The sequence below is a fragment of the Opisthocomus hoazin genome, chromosome 14 (genome assembly GCF_030867145.1).
Source record: "Opisthocomus hoazin isolate bOpiHoa1 chromosome 14, bOpiHoa1.hap1, whole genome shotgun sequence".
NCBI classification, from domain to species: Eukaryota; Metazoa; Chordata; class Aves; order Opisthocomiformes; family Opisthocomidae; genus Opisthocomus; species Opisthocomus hoazin.
Window position 1 is genome coordinate 20,983,295 of NC_134427.1, and position 14,344 is coordinate 20,997,638.

Consider the following 14,344-nt stretch of genomic DNA (forward strand, 5'->3'; position numbering starts at 1 on the left):
ATTCCTCTGCGGAAGGGAGCCCGGCCACCTCCATGTGAGGAACACGGGAGCTCTCCCCACCGCTCCATACTCGGCGCTTTTCCTTGGGACACGGGGTGACGGCCTGAACCTCGGCCGTTCAGCCAGACTCTTCTCAGCAGCGCCCCGTGACGGAACCACAGGCCATGGGCACAAACTGAAACAGAGGAAGTTTATCTGAACGCAAGAAACCGCTTTTTTGAGGGCTGTGAGGGTGACTGACCGCTGGAGCACTGCCCCGAGAGGCTGCAGAGATGTTCGAAGTCTGTCCTGGGCAATGTGACCTCCAGCAGCCTCTTCCAGCCTCAGCTACTCGGCAATACAGCAACGCTCTTCGCACGACGATTATTCTGCGGTTTCCCTGCTTTCACTGCAGCCACTCACCTGCAGCCATCCAGCTTCGCGGAGGCCGGGCGCCTTGCTCGAGGCCCCGCAGTTCAGCGGAGCTGGAGCCCTCCGGGAGAAGCCCTGATCTTCAGCCGTCGGCCGAGCAGAGAGCAGCGCCGCCTTCCCCAGAGCCTCACCCTGTCCTGGCACCCTTCGCCCTGCTGCGGGGCGAGCCAGCGTCATCACACCAGGCCTCTTAATGGAGCAGGGAGGAATTCTGCACAGCTGGCAGCAGAATCTGTTAAGTCAGCAAAAGAAATATTGAAAGGAGATGACAGAACACGATTCAAAACAGCCTTCAGACGTTACACTTTTATTACACAGCTTCTAATTGCCATTATAATGATGGAGGCACAGTCTTAAAAAGAACAGGAGGCGTGAGACTACGTGTTTCTAGGTGTAAAGAAACGTAACAGCACTAAGTTAACACTCCCCAACAGCATTCATTTCTCCATTCTTCATACCAAAACTGAATTTAAAAAAAATCTCAAGTTTAAAACTTTTCCTTGGAAGTTCTAAGCAAAAAAATAAACGTAGTTTTTAATAAATAAAAATGCTTGCTTGCTTCTGTTGTGTTTTGTCAGCTTCACATTCTTCTTCATATAAAATCTCAAGTGTCTACTCGTTTAAAAGTTCATTGGCAAGATTCAAAGAGCAATTTTTAAAGCCTTGAGCGTATGGACTTTGTTTTTTAAATAGAGCACAGGTTTTATAAATAGTAGTTACAGAAAACAAAATACACAAACCAGTAATACAATTCTGTTTGTGTTTCCAAGCGGTATCGTAAATTCCTGAATCCAAACTGCCTCCAACAGGAGTAACATATTTACACGTTAAGACATTTACATTTAGGAAAACGTTTAGCTCCCACATGATTTCACTTGCACTGTACATTTGAACTGAAAAATATTTTGGTTCTTCAACATAAAGCACCTTATAGAATATTTTAATCACACGATAAACATTCTGTAAGTTAGTATCACACCTTGGGGGGGGGTTGGACAGACAACCTGTTTTCAAAGATCTGGACTCTGAATTTCTTCATCAGCTACGCGTCACTGAAATGCACCGCGTACGAAAGTCAAGTGCAACAGGCAAGTCCAGACTGATTCTTCTTCAGAGGACAAGTGGCCTGAAAGGGACCTCCCGGGTCAGCAAGCCCCGACCACCGTGTCTGCTGGCACCACCTCACGCAAGCCGCTGTCCAGAATACGAGAGCCGGTTGCTTCCCACCCACAGGAGCTCCAAGAGAAGCCGTCTCAGGAGCTGTAACAGCTGTTACGGTCACAAAGCTCCACCTCAGGTCAAGCCTGGATTCATCACAGCCGCCTCGTACCTGTTCCGTTAAAGCCCGGATTTATCACAACCGCCTTGTACTGGGCTGACACTGGTGTTTAGCTCAGTTCTTTCCTCTCTCTGGAGTTCGATCCTCTGACTGTACCAGCTGCTACCCCATTCCCTCCCAGCCAGCATTTCACTGCTCCTTATTCCCCGATAATCATCTCTGCACCTCATTAAGTATCCTGGTTTTGAAAGTCAGCCTTATTTGGCTGTAACTGGATCAAATGCTGGGTTTCCCAGAAAGTGGGAAAGCCTACAAAGACATCTGTACTGGGACAAAGTTGGTGACAAAGCCAGCATTCCACTGCAAGCATTCAACCTATCTACAATTCAGACAACAAAAGGCTGAAGGCTTTTGTTGGTCACCCTAAAAATAGATTTGGAAATAATTTAACAAATTCTTCATTCTGCTTTACCTACTGACCAGGAATTGAACCCGAAATCACTACCCTGTTTCCTGCAGTAAGAGCATGGTATTGGTCATTTGTGTGCCACAGACACCAGCACCTGCAGCAGTGAAACCCCCCCAGACGCTTGCACCTTTGCCGCAGGATGAAGCCACCCGTCAGCACAATCCAGACAAGACAATGTAAATACTTCACTTTCGCCTGCAGATTCTGCCAGGAACAATACTGGGAATGAGCGTGGATAAACAAGAAAACTGAAGTCTTTGGGAACAGTTTGCATGGCTGCGAAGCGCTAACAACCCATCACAGCACAATCCAGCAGCTCTCGGGTAACTACCTGCTTCGTAGGGAACAGCTTCGCTGCTGAAAACTGAGAAGAACATCTCACGGAATGGCTTTGCAGCAACGTGTCTCAGCACTTAACGCTACGATACATACATATCGCTATAAGCACATTTAAAAAAATAATCTATATTCACATAGAGATATTAAGAACCTAAATCCTGCAACAGAAATACTTCATTTCTGCTCTCCCCGCTGCACCACAACAAGTGTACTGATTTACTCACATCATCTTCCTCTGCTCTCCTACACCGCTATTTTTCTGGCAGTTCTCGGGTAAAATGCAAAAGCTGTTTGCTCAGGACTTCTCACATACACAACCTACGTGATGACAGCAGACTTCCAGTTAAAGACTGGACCACCAGAGATCTCCATCGTACTGTGACCCGAGTATCTCTCCTCTACAAGCACAAACTGGCATTAGGCGTTTACACCATGGATTGCGTTTCACAGTGAAACTCATCGAGCCTGGCAATGGCTTCGCATAGCTCTGTCTGCAGAGGACTTCACAAACGGGTAGCTATCTACTGAGTGATGACCACCTTCTTTTCTCATTGAGAATATTTTTAATATTCATGATTTAACGACCAAAACCTGCCTTTTGGTATTTCAGTAACGAATGAAGACTGTCTTAATTCCCAAAGCCTGGATCTGAACGTTCCAGGCAAAGGAGGTTCGGATCCATCTCGAGTGGATTCTGGACCACTCCTGGTGTACAGACACTTCTTACAAGCAGTCAGTGCAGCGTCTGAGACGTAAGACATTCTTTGATGGCGCTGGATATCTGCAAAGACTGAGCTGTAAAGATTTTAAAGACGGTCTGCATGACACCGGTCCACCCTACTCCGGTTCATTTAAGAATTGCTAGTAGATACTGGTAGTGAGCACTAACTACATTGCTGCCGCCTCAAAAGGACGACGTTTTGGCTCGTACCACATCACATTCACATCACATTCAGATGCTGCAGGAGTTTTTGGCTTCGGAGAGGCTGGGAATGAGCAAACCTGCCAACCCAGGCAGCCTTTGAGCAGACAGCCCTACTAGCAGGAGGGTGCTGGGGCACGGACGTAGAGAGTAGAGCGTGGGTACGGTGTTAGAGAGCAAACCCAAACCCTCAGCTACCCAGATCACAAACGGTGAGATGATCGGAAGCGAGGAGTGCGAAACGCTGGAACCAGATGTTTGTAAGACAGAACAGCCATTTGAGAGGAAGCGTTTCCGGTAGGAGGTGGGCTACGGAAACAAGAGGGGTCCTAGAAGTGTCGGAGTAAGGCACATCTATCTGCAAACACAGAACCTTCAGTATTTGGCAGATGCAATAATTTATACTTTTTTTAACACAGTACTAGACTAGACTATACACGAAGTAGCCTGTTACAAGGCTGGGAAATAAGTTTCTGGTTCCTTGGTTTCCTTCATTGCATTTTGACATTTTGCCAAAAAAATGCTATACTGCAAGGATCATGGAATGGTAACACCGTCCCGTTTGCAAGCATGAACAGCCCCAGCACTTTTTTTTTTTGGTAAGTCTAGTTTAAAAAAAAAAAACAAACAGATCCTGGAAAGTTACTGCAAAAGCTAGCTTTCTGCATCAAAGATGAAACACATCTGAAAAGACCTCCAGAAACGATCAGCACAGCACAGACCTCTAGACAGCTGTTTTGGTTGTTTTCTCGTTTTGCTTCAGGCTTTTCTTCCCCCCAAGCAGGGGTGGGAGGGGAGGGGTGAGTCTTTCACAACGCTGTGTCATCGTCTTCTGCAAAATCCCCCACCAAAAGCGAATGCTTATCAGGTTCGTTAAGAATTATGCTGTTCACTGAGCGCTTGTCTGAGAAGAGAGAGTTTATAGAGGCTCTGCTGTAATGGATGATCCGATCCATTAAGCTCAGTTTTGGAGAGCCTGTCCTGGTCTCATCAATTCCAACGTGGACGCTGATTTCCGACGGGCTCTTGTGCCTCATCTGGCCATGGGCTCGGAACTCAAGTTTCTCAGAACTTGGTTTCTGATACCTAAGAAAGGAAAAAACCAAGGATGACAACACATCTCAGGCTGAAGCAGATACACTAAAATATGGAAAGAAACTACCCCACGTGCTACGGTCACGCACAAGCCAGAGACACTTATAATTTGATCCATGATACAGTGATGAAAGTTTCAGATTTTGCAAGGCTACTAAACACCCAGGAGCTAACTCGGTGCTTTTTGGCCAGGACGCAGCAGAACAGGTAAAGCTGAGGGGCATCACTCGGTATTTAACTGCTGGGGCGGTGCTGAGCATCTGCAGAACAGATGGGCAAAATGCATCTGCTGAGAGTGGACCACTGCAGCTCCCGCTTACCAACTCTTCTACTCGCTGCCTTCTGAGTCCTCCTTGTGTGCTAACTGAACAACAAAAGACACCATTCCCACCACAGCGCTACACGACTCCTAACTGTGGAGTAAGAAGCAACAACGCAATGACAAACGCAGCAGCTTGGCTTGCTTACTGCAACAATCCCCGGTGTCAGCGTGGCGTTTACTGCTGCGTCGTCTCAGCAGCCAGCGTGCCCCGACAAGATTGCTCACAGATGTACCAAGGCCAGTAAGGAATTCTCCTTTCTGAACACACTTCTGGTTTGTGTATTTCTCTTCGCATCAGAAATGACATTTTTAAACACTACTGTCTGAAGCACTTTGGACCAACCAGCTCCTCAAGGAAGAGCAAACCCGACTGCTGCTAAGCAGAGAACTGCCTGCGCTGTTCTTCAACAAGCTTTGCAACGTGTCATAGCTCCACATTTAATCTCTGCCACCCAAAGTGAAAGACCTGAGCTTCAAACCCAAATTACAAACCACAAAACTGTTCCTACTCACATCTTTAACAGCAGAGAAGAGAGCACAACAGAAACGGAGGAGGCAGCCATTGCTGCAGATCCCATCCAGGGCTGCAAAACCAAACCAATGGGCAGGAAGACACCTGGAGAAAGAGCAGAGCGGTAAGTTCAGAGCAGGAACACCGCATTATTCGTATGTTAACACATGCAATTTCACATGGACTGTCTAATTTCAGTTGTATTTCAGTATTTCTTATTCAGTAAGTAGGATTTTAGTTTAGTGTTAAATAATGAACATTTAATACATCAGTATTTGTGTTCCATCTCGGCTAGAACCTCGAGGTGAATACAGCGGGATGTGTCACCTGTGCAGCCTGAAATTCAGAGGTGGGCACGTCTTGACTGCCTCGCGCTGAACTGCTTGTTCACAGGAGCAGGCTCATCCAATAAACATTTTATCTTGAAGTAGTTTGGATGTGCTGAACATGGCCGTATCAGCCATAACGTGGGAGAAGGACAGCTCACAAGTATACCACTGCAGCCTCCCCAGGTAGAGAACTCTGCGCTTACTGACAGTCAGAAATAGAGAACAAGGGATACTCTTCCACGCAATACTAAATCACGGCAATCTTCTACTCCCTAAGCACAATCCCACTGCTAGAGGGAAACATTCACATACCAGCAGCTATGGGAACTCCAATCAGATTATAAATTAGAGCAAAGACAAAGTTGATCCGGATCCTTTTCACAGTCTTCCTTGATAAATCTATACTTGCTACCACATCCATCAAGTCGTCCTGCAAGGCAATACGTTTATTGGAGAAGTCAAGAAGAGGAAAAAAGCATGCACTGTCATCATACTTCTATTTTAAAGCTAGCTACCATACACCAGATGTAACAGACTATATGTAGTAAATATTGTGTAGGCTGCTCTAGTTTGTCTGTATGGAGCCCATACAATCAAGGCCAATCTTATTCCAGACACCATCGTAACACGTGCAGCACCGCACAGCGCAGCTCCAGGCACTGACCACCACCTCTGCCCAGGTGGTGTCCATGTGTAGGAAGAAGTGACTATAACCTTGGAGGTACTGTGGTACGCTACTGGAATATAATTTATGTTTGCCAAAGGTCAGGTCACTTTTTCCTCCCCTGCCCGCTTTCAAACTTTAATTACCCCAAACTTTGTAGTACCCCAAAAATGGGGAAGTTTCCTTCCTAGGATAATTACCGCTACACTAAGCAAACATCACGAAGACAATCTCTTCTCTGCTCCAGTTCTCCTGGCTTATGAAGGCTGTACACCTCAGCAGTGGTCAACATCATTCGAGACATCCTGGGCCTTGTAACCCCTCTCATCATCTCATTTTAACGAAGTACTCTTATTAGATCCTTATTTCTCACCTTAATTAGAACCACATCGGCTGCCTCAATGGCTACATCAGTACCCGTGCCAATAGCGATTCCCACATTGGCCATAGCAAGAGCTGGGGAGTCATTGATGCCGTCTCCAACCATGGCCACCCTTTTTCCTTCATCCTGTAATTGTTTCACTTTGGCTACTTTGTGGGAGGGAAGAACCTCTGCGAACACTTTGGTGATGCCAACCTAAAGAGAGAGAAAGCACAAAACCGTCTTGCAGCTTTTCTACTCGCTATCAAAGCTTCCGCTTCCAATAACATGACTGGGAAGGCTGAAAGCCCTGTTATCACTCATGAGCTGAAGACCAAACCCATCTGATACGAAAGCAGCTCTGAAATCAAAGCTGATGCTGTTTCCATTCAAAGAGGCTTTTTTAGTTCCCGCCTTATTCCAAATTTGGTTACATGACCATTTTTCACAGACGACCAGCTCTAAGCCAGCCACAAGCAGTATCAACACGACACAGCCCGATTCCTGTAAGCGGGCAAGCTTCCAGCCCAAACCCGGGTGTACCAGCTCACCTGCGAGGCAATAGACCTGGCTGTTTTGCTGTTGTCGCCAGTCATCAGGACAACTTCTAATCCCATGCTCTTCAAGGTGCAGACTGCCAGCTCAGCTTCCGGCTTCACAGTATCAGCAATAGCTATCAAGCCACAAAGCACTCCTAAACAAGCAGAAAGCATGTGTTTCTAAAAAAGATCTTTATTGCTTTAGGAAAGAAACCTAACTTTTTTCCCCAGTAAGACCAATTCCAGAAACATTAATATTGACAGTAAAGAGCAGAATGAGAACAGGTATCAGGGCAGCAATGTTTAAGGCAATACAGAGCATGGGCTGTCCAACAACTAAAAAAATTCCTTTTTTCTGCTTTCTCGCTCTTCGCTCCCTTTGAAATTTTTGCACTATGTCCAACTCTCCTGTCAACTAAGAAAGGCAGGAAGAGGTCTCTCTCACACAAAACTGTTCTACAACTAGCTAATGATCTCTTTTCATCCCATTATTCTGCTTCAGGTATAACTGCTGTGACGTTACTACTTAGGATTTTATTAAAACAGTGACAAATCAATCTCTGAATTGAGAAAGACAGCACTGAACTTACCATCAACAGCCGCTAGAACTGCTGTGCGACCTCTCCGCTCGTGTTCCGTCATGGCTTTATCAACTTCATTTTTAACAATGAGGCCGTTTCTATTCATCCATTCCCGGTTCCCAATGAGAACAGAGTATTTCTGAGAAGCCATGGTAGCTGAAGGAAGAAAAACAGAATCCTGCCGTCATATGGATAACCAACATTGGACCAAGTCCCTTTCTCAGTGCTTCTGGTTTATATGTAACAGCCCAGTATAGCTGAAAGATCTAACACCGAGCTGTTCTTGATCAAAAGCCAGTCAGTTGTGCAAATATACATAATTTTGGCTAGCAAATGGTATCCTGGGATGAAGCACAGTAAAAACAGTGAGCCGAAAGACAATTCCTGTATGATTTTCCAGCCCCATATTCAACACAACTTCAAACCGTATTTAATCAAAACATCCCAAGTGACGTCCGAGCATGAAACAAACTGATGACCAACTATTCCATGTGTGTCTTGACGCAAGCCCAGCTCTCCAGGGCAGAAAAAAGTGACCTCATTTGTAAGGATCCTAAAGACACAAAAGCAAAAATTACCAGTTTGATTCTATAAACCAGAGTTAGCTTACTTGGTAGTTCAGCATCCATAATTAAAGCAGTCTGCACCATTTTGTCCATATTTTCCTCAGTTTTCACAAGTGTCACATTTTTAATATTGTTTTCTTCAACCATTTGATTATTCCTGTACAGTAACGCTTCAATATTGGTGACTTTACAACTAATGCCGCAGCCTGGAACCACCTGGAAATCTGTACATGTCCCAAGGATTTCCGAGTCCAGTTCCTAAACACAAAGGATGCAGATTTTTAAATATATATAAAATTTTTAAATATATAAAAGCATGCCACATTTACAAACCCCATAAAATAAAGTGCAGTCAAACTAACTCTAATGGGAGCAGAGAAATATTCAATCATCAAAACACAAGTGTGAGTATCCAGTGCACCTAATATGGTATTAAGTGATCTATGCAGCTCCACAATGTTCAGCTTTCCCAACTGAATACATCAGTCGCTTTCTAAATAACACAAGACTATTTATACATATTAAGTACTGCAAGAGAGGTTCTTCCGTAACACAAACTACTCTTCCTGTATCAACAACGTACCTTTCTGCAGTACTTCGTTATTGCTACTCCAAGAGGATGCTCGCTATTACTCTCTGCAGTCCCCACTATCGCCAGCATTTTGTTACGTGGTAGTTGGTTACTCTCCACTAGGAACTTCACCTGCATCACTTCTGGAGTTCCATGAGTAATAGTACCTGTTTTGTCAAATACGACCACCTTCACCTGCAGCAAAACAGGACGACTTCATTCAATGAAGAAAGCTTGAATGTATAGCTTCCTGAGAAAACCACCCGATTTAACCAAACTTACCAACACGGACTGATGCACACGTGACGACCTGCGCAGGCAGCAACTGGTAAATGCCACCGAAACCAGCCGTCAAAGTTCTTGGAAGAACAGCCCACACATTTCTTACCTTGTGCGCCATCTCTAGTGGCTCTCCTCCTTTGATCAGGATGCCGTTCTGAGCTCCTACTCCAGTCCCAACCATCACAGCTGTCGGGGTGGCTAATCCCAGCGAACAGGGGCACGCAATACACAAGACCGTGATAGAGGCTTGGAAAGCAAAGCGGATTATCACTTCGGCTGCAGAAATGCTCTTGTTGTAACCCTAGTGACGGAAGTTTATTTTAGTAATCAAAGAAATTGAGCAACAGAAACAATGTGTTCAACTAGACATTGCCTTTCATGTTAAAAAAATATGCAAATGTGTAAGCTAAAGTATTTAAAAGTAAAATGCAGGCAAATTATGCAAAACTAAGATTAATGACTAACTAACGACTAAGTTTGTTCTATACTGCGTATACCCACGATCTGCTTGCTTTACAGGGCATTGTCCTAAATAAGGTCCCACATGCGGTGCTCTCTCTTTTACGCTGTGATGTAATAGAAGATACTCTATCAACAATACACACAACAACAAAGAAACAGGATATGAAGATTGCTTTCCTGAAATCAAACAAATTATAATCAGAAATAGTCATGAACCAGTAAGCCCATGACCTAAGCAACCCAAAGGTACAAGTTAGGATCCTGATCCTCCTCTGGCATCTGTAACAGAGATGAATCCCACTGATTTCAAAGACGAATTTACACAGACCTACGCTAACAAAACAAAATGCTGAACCGGGGCTTGCGACACATGGGACTTCTTTCCCCCACAGAGAAGGGCTGGAAATTGGGAAATTTTGATGTTTTGTATCTACTTCTTTTTTAATTAACATTTTTTTAATACTAACTTTCAGGAGTTGATTAATTACTGCAGATTCTCTTTAGGTATAAACGTAGGAGTAACAGTGTAAAAAATACGCGATGTGGAAAATATAACAACAAATAACAATAATAATATAACTATAGTTAGCAACTGCCTGCAAGGGTAATTCAGCAGGGGAACCACTTCAGTCTAGTAGACTTGTCTACTAACTATTTTTTAAATATTTCAGCAGGTGTTTAAGGAGACTTACTTACCAGAAAGTACTTTTCTATTATTCCAAAATTCACAAATCCAATTATAATCCAGGCAAAAAGGGTAACCACAGAGACAGCCACAATACAAGGAACAAAGTAGCCACTAAGTTTGTCTGCAAACTGCTGGATGGGAGCCTAGGAAGGAGAAACACATGTCAGCTCCAGCACCATTCTGCTTACTCGCTTCTATGCCTTCAGACCCAGACAGAATCACAGCTTCTGTTCGCAGCACACTTGGCATACCACACTTCATAATGACATATTTACTTAATAAGATGATGAGACTTGGAACAGCAGACCATATCAAAGTCCTTATTCAGCAAGATACTTCATTATGCAACTGCAATTCAAATCCGAACACATCTTAACCACTCTTCAAACGATTTGGTATGCTGATGCCTAAATAACAAGGCAAACCCCAAACGCTTAATTTGATAATACTCTACCTTTGAGGTCTGGGCCTCCTCCACAAGTTTAACAATCTGGGAAAGCGTCGTATCAGCTCCGACATGCGTTGCTGAAATCAGCAGTGATCCATTCTGGTTAATAGAACCTGCGATAACTGTATTGCCAGGTTTTTTAGTCACGGGCATCGCTTCACCTAAGAAAAAGTCAACAGCAGATACTAAGATATGTTTTTCAGCAATATTGTAATAGCTACCAACTCCTAACATGCAATTAGAAGAGTGAGGAGAACATCAGCTTCAGCTTCCCTTCTTCAGATTCATTTAAAATAAAAGAAAATCATTTTTACACTTGCAAAAGGCAAATGCTTACCTGTGATAAGAGATTCGTCTACCATAGAGTGTCCTTCAATAACACGACCGTCCACTGGGAATTTGCCTCCGGGGATCACTTTGACAACGTCACCTCGTTGAACCAGTTCGACATCAACCTGCTCTTCACTAGAACGATGCACAGGGTTTTTAATAAGAGATGGTTAACTGAAGTTACCCAGGCAAAGGAGCTGTCACTATACACAACGCATAATCCCATTGCTTGACATTGCTAATGTACACAAAAATTGTCAGAAGGCCATTTTAAAGAGCACTACGATTACTTTATTATAATTTTATTTACTTTCCAGTTGAAAAAATCCACTAAGTTTCTTATCACAGCAAAAATTAGCAAGATCCCAATAAAACAAATCAGAGCAGTGTTAATTTTTCTGTGTTTTAACATTTATACCTGGCAAACCTGCCAGAAGTTATTTGCTCCATAGTTCTATAGAATGGTAACATTTGTCTGCGAATTAAGCATATTAGCAACAAAAAAGGAACAACAGAAAAAGCAAATGACAAAGCAAGATACCTTAAAAGAACGTTATCAGGGCCCAAGGTAACAATAGTAGCTTCAGTAGCTTGTAATGAAATTAGTCTTGCCAGTGCTTCTGATGTTTTACCCTAGAATAATAATTTTCATATTTTTCTGACTATGCTATTGAAAAAAATTGCTGGGTAAATGACAACTGCATATGTTGCAATTTACCCTGTCAAGAAAATACTTTCTGCAAACAGACTTTAATGTAAGTCATTTCATATTTTTAGTGGTTTAATTACTGAAGATGATTTTACAACAAAGAAGGTTAAAAGAAGCTAACAAAGCTTTTTCTTGGCTTTTTTTTTTTTTTTTTTTTTTAAGGTGCACAACATTGCAAAACAATTCTTAGTGTCTTGCAGCTTGTAGATATCACGGGCTTTTATTTTCCTTACCTTTGCAACATGCTCCAGCCACCGGCCCAAGGAGATGAACACAAACAGCATAGGAGGCGTGTCAAAGAAAGTTACAGGGTTTACTTTTGCTTTCTCAGCCATTGCAACCAGAAGAATAACAAACGAGTAGACGAATGCAATGGAGGTTGCCAAAACAATGAGCACGTCCATATTTGCGGTTTTGTGCTTCAGTGCTTTGTATGCCTGTATATAGAAGTGCCAGCCTCCAAACACCTGTAATCAGAGCATCAGCTGTATTCCATACACGCATTTGTAACACGCCGCAGCAGCATCTCCATGAGAGAGGGAGACACCCATTCTGTTTGTGTTACTTGCCCTGTCCACCTCTCCCTGAACAAAACCCCAGCTCTCGCCGAGGGCTAAGACCCCTATCCCAGTACTCTCAAGTCTTCTCGTCTCAACCAAGCCCCACCAGCTCCTCCCAGTGCCCACCAGTGCAGCAGGCGGGCTGCCTCGGATGCTGCCTGGCTGCGCAGCACCTCTCCACTGACTGGCCGGCCCCAACGCTCCCTAGCGCCACTTATTTTGGCAACAGCAGAAACAGGTAACAACCTCAAAAGTATTTTGAATCAGCATAACCACAGTCACTTCTCCAATTTAATTTCTTCATCGCCTTCCATTTTGAGGGCTTAAGCCCAACAAACTAGGAGTTGTCATACTCCCACCTACCTGTACAGGGACACAGAGTAAAAACGACAGAAAATTCATAACGGACAATCCTGGTAGGAGCTGGTGTTCCAGGACCATAGAGGAGTGAAGGGTCTCCATTTCCTTATCGCTCATGTTGTGATGTGCGTGAGCCTCTGAAAGCTGACTGTCCATAACCATCATGTAAATCATCAGCCCCATGACAGGAATGCAGAAAATGAGACTCACAACAAAAGATCTTTTCCACCTCAGATTAAAAAAAAGAAAAAAATTGTCTTGCAGTCAAGTGCTGGATAATATTTTAGCTAGCAAGTCTGCACAGTCACAAAAACATTTTGTGACTTTATTGTTGGTTAAAAAAAGAATCAAAGATCTTTATAGACTCTAAATACGTTCAGAAATACTTACTGTCTTATTTCCTGTTTGTGATCCAGATGACTAGCAGATCTATCTCTTTTGACTAACGAAGTAGAGAAACCTAAATCCTAAGGAAAAAAGCGTAATAATAATAAAGAGAACATTCCATTTTTAAAGACACTTTGTGCCCATATAAAGTTATTGCCAGATAATTGATGATGCCTGCCTTACATTTGATTTACTTTATTAACATTTGTGATATGATTGTTATTTTAGTTACCCTGCAAAGAGAGAAAAGCAATCTGACATAGAAATCAACCTTTTAGAATACTAAAATGCTATTCTAAAAGTGGCTTTCCAAAATGTTTATTCCTGAAGCACCGAAGTAGAGAAGCTGGAGAGGGGAAAGCCACGAAAGTTATTTCAGCTCTCTCCTGCTACGGTATTTGATGGACATGCTTTGTTTTTCTGCAAACCTGCAGCTGTATCTTCAACTACCACAGCCTGGCTTTCCTAGCACTTCTGTTTAAGAACTCAGGCAAAGCCATAACAGCATTGCTTTTGAGCCAGAACACACACATTATCTGCAGAAACCCGCACTGAGAAGACAGCAAATGGAAGAAGAGAGACAGATTTTTTTTTTCTTCCCCTTTAATAGTCTCCCCTTCTCTTCTGTTTCTATGCTATATAACTCTTCAAAGGACGCTGGATATGTTATGAGACTTGATGCCTTCATGAAACTTACCTTTATCACTTGCATAACATCTCGAGGACCTATAATCTCAGGATCATATTTAATGTGCGCTTTGTTCGTCGCAAGAGCTACTGAGCAGTATAAAACACCATTAGTCTTCATGAGGGTGGATTCTATTTTATGTACGCAGGAAGCACAGGTCATTCCTCTCACCTGTAAAATAAAGGTTCCTGCCTGTCATCAAAACCACAGGTTACTTGGTAAATGCATCTTAAAAAGCAGGAAAAGAAGTGCTTACGACTATCCTGAACTACTTACTGCGTATTTCTGGGGTTTGAAGCTCTGGCTAAGAGAGCACAGAGACAAAGTTATTAAGCTCTGCTGGCTTTTCAAGGTCAGAGCTGGGGTACACTTGACCTAGACTCAGCTATCAAAAAAAAAAAAAAGAAAAAAAGGAAATCCCTGCAATAGGCAGAGTAAGCAAAAAACCACAGGAATATTTCTCCAGCTTCA

At 43.4% G+C, this 14,344-nt stretch overlaps 1 protein-coding gene across 3 annotated transcripts in view; it reads right to left on the reverse strand.

The window, feature by feature from the left end:
- Positions 1-702: 702 nt before the first annotated feature.
- The window catches only part of ATP7A (ATPase copper transporting alpha), a 30,420-nt gene continuing 16,778 nt past the window's right edge, over positions 703-14,344 (reverse strand). For 2 of the 3 annotated variants that reach the window (XM_075435202.1, XM_075435204.1), the window contains exons 7-23: positions 13,883-14,044; positions 13,189-13,265; positions 12,802-13,027; positions 12,112-12,345; positions 11,711-11,802; positions 11,177-11,304; positions 10,846-11,000; positions 10,400-10,534; positions 9,348-9,542; positions 8,972-9,154; positions 8,433-8,646; positions 7,832-7,978; positions 7,254-7,396; positions 6,715-6,918; positions 5,990-6,107; positions 5,351-5,453; positions 703-4,506 (exon numbers count right to left, since the gene is read on the reverse strand). In XM_075435202.1, coding sequence (XP_075291317.1) covers positions 4,230-4,506; positions 5,351-5,453; positions 5,990-6,107; positions 6,715-6,918; positions 7,254-7,396; positions 7,832-7,978; positions 8,433-8,646; positions 8,972-9,154; positions 9,348-9,542; positions 10,400-10,534; positions 10,846-11,000; positions 11,177-11,304; positions 11,711-11,802; positions 12,112-12,345; positions 12,802-13,027; positions 13,189-13,265; positions 13,883-14,044 — 2,793 coding nt within the window. In that variant the 3' untranslated portion in view covers positions 703-4,229. Of the gene's footprint in view, positions 4,507-5,350; positions 5,454-5,675; positions 5,880-5,989; positions 6,108-6,714; positions 6,919-7,253; positions 7,397-7,831; positions 7,979-8,432; positions 8,647-8,971; positions 9,155-9,347; positions 9,543-10,399; positions 10,535-10,845; positions 11,001-11,176; positions 11,305-11,710; positions 11,803-12,111; positions 12,346-12,801; positions 13,028-13,188; positions 13,266-13,882; positions 14,045-14,344 lie in introns of those variants that run through there. The other variant, XM_075435205.1, reaches the window with a different exon arrangement.